This window comes from Mustela nigripes, chromosome 8 (assembly GCF_022355385.1).
Source record: "Mustela nigripes isolate SB6536 chromosome 8, MUSNIG.SB6536, whole genome shotgun sequence".
Classification (NCBI taxonomy): domain Eukaryota; kingdom Metazoa; phylum Chordata; class Mammalia; order Carnivora; family Mustelidae; genus Mustela; species Mustela nigripes.
Genome location: NC_081564.1, coordinates 65269397 through 65284396, shown reverse-complemented (window position 1 = coordinate 65284396; position 15000 = coordinate 65269397). Strand labels below are relative to the sequence as shown.

The window sequence follows — 15000 nt, the reverse complement described above, 5'->3', positions numbered from 1 at the left end:
TTGATAGAGATTCCCGGAGAAACTTGCTCCACATTGATTTTCCATATTACAATTTTATTCTCACATTATTCAGAAGAATAGGTAGGTAGTAGGTTAAGTTATATGATTATTCTGTATTGAATGGGAGTAGGTAGGACATGGAAAGGATGGCAGAGATTATTGAAATGAACAAATGTTCATTTTGTTAAATTTATCTTGGAATCTTGGGTCACAAGAATTTCATCCTTATGGTTCTTTTGCTGAGCATATGGAGATAATGTTTTAAACACCAAAAATGTTCAGGACTTTGGGTCGTTGTGGGACTTCAGCTCTCCTGTCTGACAGGGACGATTAGCTCATGGTCTTTGTATTGAAATGCGTATTTGAGAAATATCCCAGAGTGGGCACCCGCTTGACCTAGGTTTTGGTATTAATATATTTACTTGTGGTCAGACTCCAAGAAATCATTTGTTTAACAAAGCATCAAAAATCCAGAAGAGCCAATGAAATTATGAAGGCCTGTGATTAGCTGCTTTGGAGCGGTAGGAGTAGAATGCTTTATCCAGAACACCCTGCCTGTGAATGGAGGTGTATTTCTTCCCATGTGACAACTGTTAACTTCCACATCTACGTGATCGCATTCGTTAATTTATTTACTCAATGACTCCAAAAATAGTTCCAAATGCCTACCCTGTGCGAGATACTTTGCTAGGCACTGGGAATTCAGAGATAGAATCTATACTATTCTGTGCCCTCCGGTTGCTTCCAATCAAGAGAGGAAGAAAGATAAGCTGTAATGCTGTATGAGCACTATAATAATGGTCTGCAAAACATATGGTCAGATAAGGTTTATGGAAGCGTGTGTTCCTTTAGTCAGTGTTTAATCCAATCATTATTATTGGAAAATATCAGTATTTTATGTCAGCACACATGCAGTATAACGTAGAAGAATAAAGTGTCTTTTCAAACCACCTAATAAGTCAGGATGCAGTTTTTGATTTTGATATGAATTTTTTACTCCCGTGGCCATGATAAATGCAGTTTATCAAGAAATTTCTATGTCCTTTCTCAAAACACGTAAGGATATAGACATATCTTTAAAGTATAGATACTTCAATTGTTTCCCAATACAAATTCAGTTTAGCAACAATACTTATTTCCAGTTTATTTTCTTTTTTAACTCATCATTTTAATTAAATTTAGTTTTCCTTCAATCTTTCAGCCTCATTAGTAAGTGTTACTTTTCAGGAATCTAAAGGATGGTATTTTTTTTTTAAGGTTTTATTTATTTATTTGACAGACAGAGATCACAAGTAGGCAGAGAGGCAAGCGGAGAGAGAGGGGGAAGTAGGCTTTCCAGTGAGCAGAGAGCCCAATGCGGGGCTCAATTCCAAGACCCTGGGATCATGGCCTGAGCAGAAGGCTGAGGCTTTAACCCACTGAGCCTCCCAGGTGCCCCTAAAGGATGGTATCTTTAAATGATTTTTTAAGAACCTCCTGCTAATAATCATGACCCTTACACATGGGATATTCTATCCCTTACACAGTGGATATTCTATTTCTATATAATTAGAAGGACCAACATGAAGTTTTTAAGCAGCCAAAACTCCTCAGTAGACTATAGAACTTTTATCCACAGGTCCTTTAAAATTAGACCCATGGCTTAAAACCAAGTAATATAGGTTAGGGGGGTTGGTAGTTTGGTCAAAATATTACCTATGAAAAATATAAATGACAGCATTTTGCTTGCAATCCCAAAGTAAGGTTTTGCATATCCGTTTTGAATAACTTTAGTGAAGTTAAGTGATTTGAAATTGAATGCAGTGGGGTAAGCTGGTGAGACAGCTCAAAGCTACGGCAGGTCAAGGAAATCATGGAAGTGGAGTCATCCCCGATTTCAATACATTTCATTGTAGAAACGCCAGCACCATTGGACTTGAGCGTGGCTGCATCTTGTTATATGTATAGAAGTTTTAAAATCAATTTGATTTTCGCTGGTATGATTCTCTAGTGTACTTAATATGCTATGGACGGATTTCTGAGGATAGTAAGAAGCAGTTACACTTCTCATGAATATATAGCGAATGAGGCACTCTGATTTATTATTCCATTCAATCTTAGAACATGCTTATGATTAAAAAAAAAAAGGAAAAGAAGAAGAAAAATTCTAAGGAGTACAACTGGTGGATCTCAGTTTTAATTCTCTCACTAGGTGACTTTAGGTAAATACTTTAACGGCTTTGTGCCTCTGTTTATTCACCTGTAAAATTCGATGAAACCTCCCACCTCTGAATTACTACAGACATTTTAATGAACAATGAATTTTGAAGTTTTTCAATGTTCGTATTCAAAATTAAATTATCCCCATGTTTCAGAAATCAGTTTCCTTTTATTTATTTTTTAAAAATCTCCCTCTTCCTCATGATTTTTTAAAAATTTATGTGACATGTAAGGAGATAGAGGACAGTGAAAAAAATTCTCCAGACCCCCCCAAAAAAACAAAAAACAAAAAACATGTATTAAAAGCACAGGTTTTGAAATTCCAGAAAATTCTAAGTAAATCCAAGGTGCACTAATTCAAGAAGAGATGTGTATACAAACTTGCAATAAATTTTTATTGTGAATTTTAAAGTTGTAATTCTTAGTTTGCTACTCGTTTCCCTGGCATTAACCTTGTTCTTACTCCTGTTTTTCGCAAATGGAGTTAATATTTAGTTCATACTGTAGCATACCTTCTCCCGTAGTATTGATTTTCTATTCTCTTCTGTTCTCTGACCTCAATGAAGTGCCAAACATCACAGGGAAGAATTTAATGTAGAATTTTTTTTTAAGATCTTATTTATTCATTTATTTATTTGTTAGAGAGAGCACAAGCAGGCAGAGAGGCGGGCAGAGGCAGAGGGAGAAGCAGGCTCCCCGTTGAGCAAGGAGCCCGATGTGGGACTCCATCCCAGGACCCTGGGATCATGACCTGAGCTGAAGACAGTGGCTTAACAAACTGAGCCACCCAGGCATCCCTAATGTAGAATTTAACACCAAGAAATAAGCAGAAGTCTGTGTCCTATTGATAGAGGAGAAAATTTTTTAACCTCGTTTTCTGTGTCATTGATTTTTTTAATGCCATAATGCAAGTTTTCTTAAAAACTTCTCAAAACTGTATGTTGCGTGGCATTTTGGTGATCGTTAAATGCACCAGTTAGGCTAACTGCAGATGAACTTCGACCCCATCTGCGTTGTACCTCTAAGATCGGGTTGTTGGAGAAAGAGGAAATTGAAATTAAACTCATTTCTAAAATTAAGTTTAATGATTAGAAAGTAGTGTTTATTTGGGAGTTAAACCTGTATAAAGGCAGTTCCATTGCATAGAAGGCCAGGCCCTGGGCTGAGGCTCTTGGGAAGCGGAGAGCAGAGCCTCCTGCCCAGCCCGCAGGGTGTGACTTCGCTGGTGCAAACCATAGTCTCTGCAACCGCAGCTGGTCTTCCAGGCTCCTCGCTGGCCAGAGTACCTAGGGCAGCACAGGACACCCCGCACACTGCCCCCACCCAGCCCCCGGCCAGCTCCAGAAACATCTGGATGTTTGACTGAAATCTCCACTCTTCATCCAAATGTTAGGGAGCACACGTGTCTTAGGTAGAGGCTTAGCCCCAAAACAAAATAGTTTCCTTGGCTCAATTTATTCTTCAGTATACAATTGAATGACACCATTTTTTCCACTGGGAGCATTTTCTCCAAATGTTTTCCACCAAGTGTTGTCAACAATGTCCAGTCCAGTCAGGGTCCCTAAGGAACATAAAAGCCCTTTTAGTGCTAAGCAGCTTGCTAGCCCCTGGGCAGTGGCCTGGGGCACTGCCTCTGAATGCTAGTTTCAGGCTCCAGGGAGTAGAACCCCCAGGGGAGGAAGGAAAGGAGAAAGAAGGTATTTCCATAGAAGGAATGGGTGGATGTCAACGTTTTAACCCTTCATCCAGACGTCAGGCATTACATATTGTACCCTGCATAATTAGCAAACCCTATACACATGCAGGGTGCAGTATTGGAATGATCTTGTTTATTGAATTCAAGTTTAGTCTGAGAAGAGCAATTTATCAATTGAATCAGCTTTTTGCCCTGTCCCATTACCACCAACTGAACAGGTCATCTGACCTACTCGTTTGACTCTTAAAATTAAATAAGCTCTGAAAACATAAGGTATTTTTGCCCTTGGAGGTCACGGCACACATAAACATTAATATTTTCATGTTTTGGTTAAAATTCAGTGTTATGAATTTAGCTCCAAAAGGAATTTTCAAAATGTCAGAAAGGAACAAAAAGACAAACATCACAGACTTTCTCAGTGAACTGAAAATATCGAGTGTGCCTTCAGCTCTGGATCAGAATGTGCTTTGTGATTCATAGGGATGAGTTCCTGCTTTAAAACCCCTTATGGCAATTGAGGATTGAAAGTAGCATTGCTTTGTATTTCTTTCGCAAACCAGATTGAATTAAATTAAGAGCAAACAGTATTTGTGCTCCTCCCTAAGGTAGAGGTGATAGGGTTACCTACTAGGCAAGGTCCTTCTGCCCTCAGAAAGCAGATTTTCTAGCCAGGGAGGACTAGGCTTGCCAAGTTGAAACCCCACAACATCAGGTGGTTGAATGAAGACTGTAAGCATTTGGAATGTCAGCAGGGAGAGGACTGGATCAACAACACTTGCAGAAGTTGGGAAAGGCTTTATGGAAGTGCAGGAACCTGGGTGGCATTCTCGTTATGGACGGGGCACCTTGGGAAGGACAAAAACATAAGTCAGAGCCAGTGGATATGAGGACTGAAGGCCCAACTAGAGGAAAGGGTTTGTGCTTGCTGGTAGAGAAAGGCGACTTGGCTCAGCTTGACGGAACAGGGTTGTTGGAGAACCTGGATGCACCGGGGGAGGAATTTCGAGTGGATTATGCGATGTAGACCCTGGGAAACCATTGCATGGTTCTTGAGCAGAGGTGTGCCATGATATTTAAGAGAAAGTAATTACCCTCGCGCCTTGAAAGGTGGTGCTAAAGAATCTGTTGCCTGTTTTGGATTGTTCCTATCCCCACCCCACCTTGGGTATTCCATTTTCGTCCAATTCATTGGCTTTTCACTGCTCATGTCTGCTTTGGTGTGGCATATTCTCACATCCACCCTTCTGGCACTTCTAGTTTTCGTTTCTTTCTTTCTTTCTTTCTTTTTTTTTTTTAAGATTTTATTTATTTATTTGAGAGAGAGAGAGAGATCACAAGTAGACAGAGTCAGGCAGAGAGAGGGGGGAAGCAGGCTTCCTGCCGAGCAGAGAGCCTGATGCGCGGCTCAATCCCAGGACCCTGAGATCATGACCTGAGCCAAAGGCAGCGGCTTAACCCACTGAGCCACCCAGGCGCCCCGTACTTCTAGTTTCTGATGGTTTTGTGAGGGGAGAACCAAGGTGGGGTAGAAATTTCACCTGGAATGTGGGACCACCTGGTGCTGAGGATCCTGGAGAGACCACAGGAGCAGGAACCCTGTGGTCTCAGGCTCTGTGGCCTCCAGAGCACTCGGGAGGGGTGTGGTTTTCCCCAATGCCACACTGTGCTGCTCCTGTGTTCAGGGCAGGCAGGATTCATGAGAAGTGGTGAAGGTCACGGCCAACTGGCTCCATGAACGTGTGCTTTTAGAGTCCTGGTGTAGACATGTCCCCGAGCAACAGCTTCCAGTCACGTCAGTCCAATGGATCCATTTTATGCCCTTATCATCCATTACTCCCCAACTTTAAGCCACCCTACTCTTTTCTTTGACAGTCTGACTTAAGATATATTTAAGCCTGGCCTCTAAGAAGGATGTTCCTTCCATTTTATAATTTTCCCTCTTACAACTCTATACAATTAAGATATCTCCCTGCCTTTTTGTAACTTTTTTTCCCCATAAGGAGAAATAGAGTGAGAAAGAAAGTAAGCTTTTTAATTTCTCGATAGTCTTCAAACACATTCATTAATTTTGTAAAAGTAAAATGCATTTAACCTAATGGAATATTTATAAAAATTGGAAGCTCATTGTCAAGTAAATCTCATTTATTTAATCTAGTATTAGGCTGCCTTTTTTTTTTTTTTAAACCAGATGGAAAACATTAGCAGTAATAGTGAACAAACATATCCAGGCTCCCAGAGGTCATTTTTAACCACCATTAACAATCTGGTTTCACAGATTAGTAATATACAAAAGGCAACGGTCCAGTAAAAGATACAGAAAAGCATCTGTGCTCCTTATTTACCTAACATTTAACCATTTAAAAAAACCCTTTATAAGTGAGACATTTGAATCTTCCAGGTTCCAAATTGGCAGGTTTTACTGAGAAGTTGCCATAAAGTATCTATTTGAGATAAGACACTGCTGTAAATTATTAATAAAAGCTCCACAAAGCCGATGAAGAGAAAAAACTTAATATTATCTGTAGATTTGCTTGTGGTTCAAAGTAGTTCCCATGCACTAGCCATGTGTTTAATGGTTTCACACCTATGTCAACCTCTTCACTGTGAAGTAGAAAAGAAACACATGTTTATGTTTCATCGTTCAAATTTTAAATTTAATTATCCAACTGAAACGTAACACAAGTTAAACAGTGCACAAAATACACCAATGAATCAAGAAGGTCTATAAATGTGATTAGGACATGGCTTCCAGAGTTGCCTATTCAGAAATGGACGGTCTCATTTAATGTCCTTTCGAGTGGATTTCGGTGGAAGGGTGGTAAACTTTCCCTCTGCCCGGCAGATGGTTGCAGACATAGATGCATGCTTGTTTCTTCTCTTGCTCAGACTCAACATTGTATGTGAGTATGAAACAGCTATGCATCTAAGTGATTGGCTGAGCCCACAGTAAACAGAAGTAAAACTGCCCATAATATGCATTTATTTTCATCTCAAAATGCCATTATTCTTGGTTTATGTATTCATGATTTATTATCAAACTTCATGTTACTCTTCTTTCAGTTCATAGTATTTTCTAGGAATCAGAGTGAAGTGTATATTTTAAATGCTTCAAAGATATTTTCATTATTCTACATGGAGACGAAAGCCAAGATTTGAATGCTCAAAACCTATAGAAAGAGATCATGTCCAAGACGAAAGTGAGAATGAGGTTTACAGATATGATCTAGATAGTAGAGAAAAGGCCTGTCATTACGGAACTGAGGGATACCTAAGATATTATTGTCATAATGATGGGAAGAAAGGGGGAAGCATCTTTTTATCACTATGCACATATGCAGGAGTATTTGCATATATGTATGTTCACATATATGTATACACACACACACACATATATGTATTCACTCATTCCTGCAAATGCTTACTCCCAGAGGTTGTCAGGTAGAATGAAGAATCCCCATTTATAATATCACATTAAAAATTTTCTTGACTGTCCTTGATTGTGTAGGCCACTGCTTTGTGCAGAAATTCCATTTCCCTCTTTGTAGGAATTTTTACCTTGATAGTGAAGTCTCTCAGTATTCCTCCCAGTACCTAGGGCCATTATATTCTATTTCTTGCTGAGGAAGGGAAATGAATGAATGGTGAGGAGAGAATTGAAATGATGCATTCTGGCCTATACTATAATTTAGAATATATGACCTCATGGGGTTCCTTTCGGTAACAACTGAAAAAACTTTATTGAGTACCTATGATGTGTTCAGCATTCTGCTAAGCACTGGCCATGCAGGAAACACAGAGTCCCTGTCCTCAGGTAGCGCACAGCCTGGGGTGTGTGGAAAGTGAATAAGCAGACAGCACCATGGCACAAAGGAAGGAGCTAACCCAGGGGGTCCAGGAAGGGGGAATCCATGAAACCCAAGAGCACCTTGGTCTGTCCTCTTGCACATGAAAATGGCAAGCTTAATTATATTTGTGGGTTTTTGCAGATAGCAGGTTGTAGTTGGAAAAACAAATTCTGGTTACCTAAATGATCAGATACCTTTAGTTTATTTATGTCTTCTAGGTTACATTTGACTCAATGTATGACTGTACATAAAGCCATTTTCTTAGCATGCCGTCATTCTAGTTAGCACGAGAACAAAATAGAGAAGAACAGCACCAGGCCTTTATCCACAGTCTAGTTTTCATTGGTTGAAGACCAAGTCCTTCCGAAACTATCATCCAGGATGTGACTATTACAAAATAGCAACTTATTTCAAATACACCTCTGTTTTAGGCTAATTTAAAAAAAAAACTATCAATTTTTAGGAAAACTCCAGGCTTATACATTCTCTCCTAAGGAGAACAAAAGCCTTGTCCTGTTTCTTTCTCACTGCCCCCAAGTTGTGATGACCCAGGAAGGCAAGAGATTTCTGCTTCCACAGCCTTGACGGTCTGCAGTTGCTGCTAGGGGCCCTCACGTCTGGAAGGAGAGGGACTCTGATCGGAATTCTTCTGGAGACAGATCTGTTAACAGTTCAATCTCCTCTTTTGTCCATGGAGCAAGCACCTGCATTGTAGAGGGTGGAGAGCAGTGAGGGAGGGGGCTCCCACTTCAGGCTAGGCAGACTGCGTTCCCTCTCCCCCACGCCCGCAGCTCACACCGTACTTCAGGGGAATCACACACTGAGTAAATGAGGACAGCGTTTGGTTCTGAGAACTCCTGCTTTCAAGTTCTATTAACCGAGCTCCTTCGTAGATATTAAAAGAAAACAAGGGGTGCGTGGGTGGCTCAGTGGGTTAAAGCTTCTGCCTTTGGCTCGGGTCATGATCCCAGGGTCCTGGGATCGAGCCCCATGTCGGGCTCTCTGCTCTGCAGGGAGCCTGCTTCCTCCTCTCTCTCTCTCTGCCTGCCCCTCTGCCTACTTGTGATCTTTGTCTGTCAAATAAATAAAATCTTAAAAAAAAAAAGGGGGGGGCACCTGTGTGGCTCAGTCGGTGGAGTGTCCAACTCCCGGTTTTGGCTCAGGTCGGGCTCTCGGGGTTGTGAGATCGAGCCTGGCGTGCAGCTCAGCGCTCAGCGTAGAATCTGCTTGGGTTTCTCTCCCTCCCCCTCATGCTCTCCCTAAAATAAATAAATAAAATATTTTTTAAAAAAAGAAAATGAAAAAGAAAACTTCCAGAAAATAGATTGCACAAAACCAATATTTTTTTCTTCTTTTTTTAAAAGGTGAACACACGCAAGAGACAAATTCACCTCATTCGCTCAAGAAGGATGTTGAAAATATGGGGAAAGGTAAGGAAGAGTTTTAATTCTGTAGAACTTCTCTTAGCTTCAAAAGACCATGGAGATAATAGGAGGATATTTTCGTTCTACACCATACTTTAAGCTTGACAAGCAACATATGAATAATATATGGACCATTGGGTGGATATAATTGAGATTAATGCATACATATCAATCAATACATGACACTGTAATATAATACTTTAAAATAATATATTACATTGATTTATATTCATGGATTTCTGCACAAAATCTATCCTATGTCTATGCAACACTTTTTAAACTGGTAAAATATTTCGTCTTATAATAATAAATTGCCATATATAACAGTTCTCTGGAGAGTTATTTGTAAAGATTAGTAAAATGACTCTTCTGTTTTTCTTTATTAGAAGAACTTCAGAAGGTTTTATTTGAACAAATAGATTTACGGAGACGACTAGAACAAGAATTCCAAGTGTTAAAAGGAAATACGTCTTTCCCAGTATTCAGTAAGAAATCACTTTTATTTTATTACATTATGATATGTGATGACTTTTCTATTATTAGGCTTAAAAATTGTCTCTTAAGTATGAGGTGCTTGTGTAAAATGCCATGGCGCCTTCCCGTGGCCTCTGTCTAAATGTTCAGAAATTTTAGTGTTATATATGCTTTGATTCGGCTCACCAAAAAAATTTCTTATGAGAACATTTTGGTATTTATTGTATCGATATATGTGTATCTGTGTGTATGTATTATATGTATTTAAAATATGTAGGCAAATATATCATTAAATACGTAGATGTATTTAAATACTCTGATATTTTTAGATTATATATCTATATATAGATAGGATTTTGTGTTTATATATAAACAAAAGAATTACTCAGGTATTTTTATTCTCCAAGGTAGAAAAAACAAAGGAACAATTAATTTTTATTCTTGGATATAGCTGGAGAGATTCCTGGTGCTTGAAATGTGTATAAAGATGAAGATTTAAAATGTAACAATTCAGTACACATGTATTTCTTTTATTAACTGAGATTAGTATAATTTAGCAGTTTTGGATTCTCCATATTTAATGTTAAAATTCCATTCCAAATTTGGTGGCAGATACGGTAGCATAAAAACAGTTGGTTCTATTCCCAGAGTCCTAGAATTTAGTGCTAGGTGTCCACATTTCTAAAATTCACCAACCTTGGGCTGGGTCACATTTGGACAAAGATGTCACAGTGGTGTATTTTGAAACTTTTTGGAGTGTCCTGTTCTGTTTGGTCCTGTTCTTTTTCTTCACTCCAGAGAAAGGATAGTGGGAAAGAAATCAGTATGTAAACCTATGCTTTGAATTCTATAAATTTAATATTAATTTTTTCTGGGACCCATTTAAAAAATGTTATGGATCTGGGAACCACAAAACTCACATTGGCAATTCCTGTGTGAGGGCCACAGACCAGCATCTGGGAGATTTTTCAGTGCTTGTGACAATTTTAATAATAGAAGCATGGAGGTCTGCGTTCACCAGGGCTTCTCCAATGTCAGCACAACTCAAAGAGGTGCCTTCTCGGGTGGAGGCTTTGAAGAGGACTGGGTTCCTGGCACATCTCAAACTGAGTTCCACTGAACACTTAGCAGGGATGGAAACAGGATGCTTTGATCGAAGAGTGCTCTGACCACAAGGAACAGTGGGGTCTGCCAAATTTGTGATCTCTCGGTACCCACAGGGGAGGCTCGGCGTTCACAGAGCTTCAGACTTTGGAATTTCAAGACTGCCTGCTGAGGCCTCCAGTAAGATGGAAGTGTAGAGAATGGCCTGTAGCTTGTAATAGTGTGTTAGTGTGTAATAGTGTAATAGTGTGACATTGTGGCTTCGAGAAAAAGAGAAAGAAACATTTAGAAAATATCTCTGAAATCTTACAAACCAAAGGATCCATGATTCTCTCATTTCTAAAACAGTATTTTAACACTCAGTTCTTTGCAGTAATGAGCAGACACTGAATTATTTGTTTCCTATAAGCTGATGTTTACCTCATTGTTGAATTTGCAAGTCCTTTGTTTAAGTCCAGCAGAGTGGGCCAAAGTTCCAATGAACCACTAAAATACCCACCTAACTTCCCATAATGTCAGCGTATCCATAATTTATCCCCTTGATAAAACCTAATTAATCATTTCAAGGAATTAAGTAATTTACAAGGATTGGTACATTTTACTTCTTAATTGTCCTACCATACCGTAGGTATAAGTTTCTGTTAAAATATCATGGCACAACAGGCCCATTTTGATTCAGACCTTTCATTCATCCTTTTGCATTAAAGCTAATCTTCTGTGATTACCACATACATGATACACTTTAATTAAAGAACAACAACAAAATTTTCCTGTTTTTTTATCTGCAGCATACTCCACTGACCAAGGAAGTGGCATGTGTGTGCCTAAGTTTGAATAATGCGTGGTTTAGACATACCACAAAGAGGCAGTTAATTTCACACCAATGAAAATAGCAAATGTGCATTACATGCTTGTTAACTAAACGTGAGAGGCCATGAGGCAGGCAGACAGACTGAGATCTGCTCAGATGGAGAGGGGAAAACGGAACTTTGTGAAGCCACATCAGAGGGAAGCATAGAGGAATCCTGGCCAGAGTTTCGCACAGCCATTTACTAGGAAGGGAACTCTCAGTCATGACACGTAAAGCGTGAAGCGTGGTTTAGTTAGAACCCTGAGGACCTCGGCTAAGTTATCACATGGGAGGATTAGGACCCCAGACCTGAGTTTGCTCTGGGGCTCTGCCACTTCCTGGTTTTGGGACCTTGGAAACCGTCAAATGGGCCAGATAATTCCTATCTCGTTAGAGGGCACAAGGGGTAAATGAGAGGAACTGTGCAGAGCCCAGCCGGAGAGATGTGCTTGGTACTGTCAGCTAGGATGGTGGTGGTAAGGATGTAGAGGAGGTTATTAGCACTGAGCTCTAAAAAAGCATTTCTAAAATACGTTCAAATTTCTGAATTTTTCTTAGCCTTCTTGTTGTCGTTCTTAGAGCTAATAAGGACCACGAGAATGAATTGTAGGCTTGGAGACAGTAAAGGTAAACATCAGAAGGATGGAGGAAGAGAAAGATGAGGAAGAGGGTTGGGGGGAGGAGGAAGGCGGGAGGAGGAAGAGGAGGAGAAAGCAAGTCTCCATACTTGGGAGCAGAAGTTTGGAGGAGAAAGAACAAGCAAGTGTCTCTCCTCGCTGTATATCTGGAAGTCATTCTTGCCACCAAAATCATTGAGTCCCCCTTCCCTAACAACTATGTCACTTCTTCCTCCCTTCTGTCCCAGAGCCCTATACTTTCCTTTCTTACGGCATCCATCCCTTGGCTGTAGTTTTCATCCATTTTACTTTCTTGCCACTAGCCACCGGTACCAACTCAGCCCTGAACTGGGGACCTGCCAGAGATGCTGGAGGAGGCAACCAGTGGAGAAGGCCCTCTTTACTGCAGCAGAGTATCCTGGGTCCTCTCCTCTCTTCCCCAGTCCAGCCCTTTCTGCCCACTGCCATCGGCCCGGGCTTGCCAGAGCTCTACTTCTGGTTCCAACCCTTCTACCCAAGAAGCTATAGTGATCCCCTCCTGTTGATCATGTTGTATCTAATTTAACTCCTGATTGATTCTCAAAACTCTCTATAATTGGCCTGCCATGCCTCTCTGATCTTACCTCCTTACTGATCTCCAGTTATCCTACAGATCACTCTCTCCCTTTGCTTTCCACCTCTGCAGACTGTTTCTCTAGTCTGGAATGCCTCCCCTCATCTAAGTGTTCCTAATCATGTGGGACACAGTTCAAGCCACCACCTCTAGGAAGCCTCCTTGTTTTTACAGTAGGCACTCCTTCCTGATGTCCTGCGATGTTCATATCTAGCTCCACAGGTGTTTGTGCTGATTCCTCTCTGATTGTTTTGCACCTGCTACTCTCCTCTATCCCACGGCATTGTCCTTAGGTTCAGGAAAGGGTGTTCTGTTGCTGCCTGCATGGCACCTGCTTTATTGTGGACACAGGACATGCTCTCAGTACGTGACTGGTATCCATTCTGGTGTTCTGTTCAAAGAGATTAAAACCAACAATGAACAAGGAGATTGGGAAAGTGAAAACAGTTGTATAAAGGAGATTGGTGAGGACTCATAAGTGGACTCACTAATAAGTGGACTTATGTGAGTGGACTCACATAAGTGGACTCACTCATTAGTGAGTCCTTGGATTTGCATGTGACAAATTCATGGCACTTGAGAGAACTGATGGAAAGGCCAGTCAGTTATGACAGGGAAAGCCCAGTAACTGGGGCTTCGAGAAATACTTCCTTGGTAGATTTTGACTATGTCATCATTTTAGATTCTTATAAAGAGCTACTCTTCCATGTTACTGTTAAGGTTACTCTTATTAAAAACAAGCTATATTTCATCTACTTGAATATGGTTGTCCCATCTTTCACCTCTGGCTGTTACTGCAATCATTCTACGTTGAGTCGTTTCCTTTTTTTTTTTTTTTTTTTTTTTTTGCATCATCCTCCAGAGAGGGGACAGTGGGGAATTCTAAAACACAGTATGGATGAAAAGGTCCAACAGTTGTCAAAAGTAGTGATAAAAAAATGAACACAATGTAAACAAAGAAAGTGCTAAAGCCTATTCCTTGATGAGTGGAATCTAGTGGGTAGACCAGATGTACCATACGGATTTTCTTCTTTTTGGTCCTGGGAATGTAGGTTGCATAGTTTTTTTTTGTTTTTTTTGGTTGCATAGTTTTTTGTTTTTTTTTTTTTTTTTTTTTTTTTTTTTTGATTCGGCAGGTGAGTTGTTACACACTCCTTAGCGGATTCCGACTTCCATGGCCACCGTCCGGTTGCATAGTTTTTATTGCTGTTTGTAAACACTGTGCTTTCAAACTGTCTGTGTTTGCAGAGCACAGTGCTTGCTACTATGTTGGCTGGCACATGGCACGTAGGTACTTTCCTCTGCTACCTCCTTTTATACAATCATTTTCCAGAAATAGTTGGGTTTTAAGTGAGTCTCATTAGAGAAACTGGCTTAATGATTTTTTTTTCCTCTCCACTTAAATTGTGCCTTCATCAACCTTTAAAACATAATAGAAATTTTAGGGGTTTTTTTCCCATTTGCCAATTGATAATATTTATATCTCAAAACTTATACACATGCCTGATATAGGAAACTGTAAACATACAGAAATACAAAGAAAAGGAAAGAGAAATCACCCATAATCTTGTCACCTGGAGATAACCAATGGTAACATTTTGGAGTTTCAGCTTTTTAAATGCATATTGAATCATTTTTTTAAAAACGAAATGAAATATTATATACCCCATTTTTTTACCCTGTTTTTCACTTAACATGAGCCTCTTTCCATTACTACAGAGTGGTCATAGAGGTACTTTCTTTTTAAAATGTTTTTAATTGAATATAATTGACACACAATATTATATTAGTTTCAGATATACAATGTAGTCATTCAGCATCTCTGTAAGTTGTGCTCCCCTCACAAGTGTAGCTAACATCTGTCACCGTACAACCTAGTACAATACCATAGAAGATATTCTCTATACTGTGCCTTTTATCCCCATGACTTAATCATTCCATGATGGGAAGCCTGTAACTCCCATTCCCCTTCCCCCATTTTGCCCATCCTCTCATCCCCTTTTCCTCTGGCAACTGGTAGTTCATTTTCTGTATTTATAGGTCTGATTCTTCTTTTTGTTTTACTCATTTATTTTTTAGAATCCACATATGAGTGAAATCATATGGTATTTGTCTTTCTCTGACTTATTTCACTTAGCATATAGTATCCTTTGGGTCTGTCCATGTTGTCCCAAATGG

At 39.8% G+C, this 15000-nt stretch overlaps 1 protein-coding gene across 2 annotated transcripts in view; it reads left to right on the top strand.

Moving 5' to 3' along the window:
* Positions 1-15000, top strand: part of SKOR2 (SKI family transcriptional corepressor 2) — a 52877-nt gene that overhangs the window by 20118 nt on the left and 17759 nt on the right. For both annotated transcript variants that reach the window (XM_059409611.1, XM_059409610.1), the window contains exons 5-6: positions 9105-9170; positions 9551-9649. In XM_059409611.1, coding sequence (XP_059265594.1) covers positions 9105-9170; positions 9551-9649 — 165 coding nt within the window. The remainder of the gene's footprint in view (positions 1-9104; positions 9171-9550; positions 9650-15000) is intronic.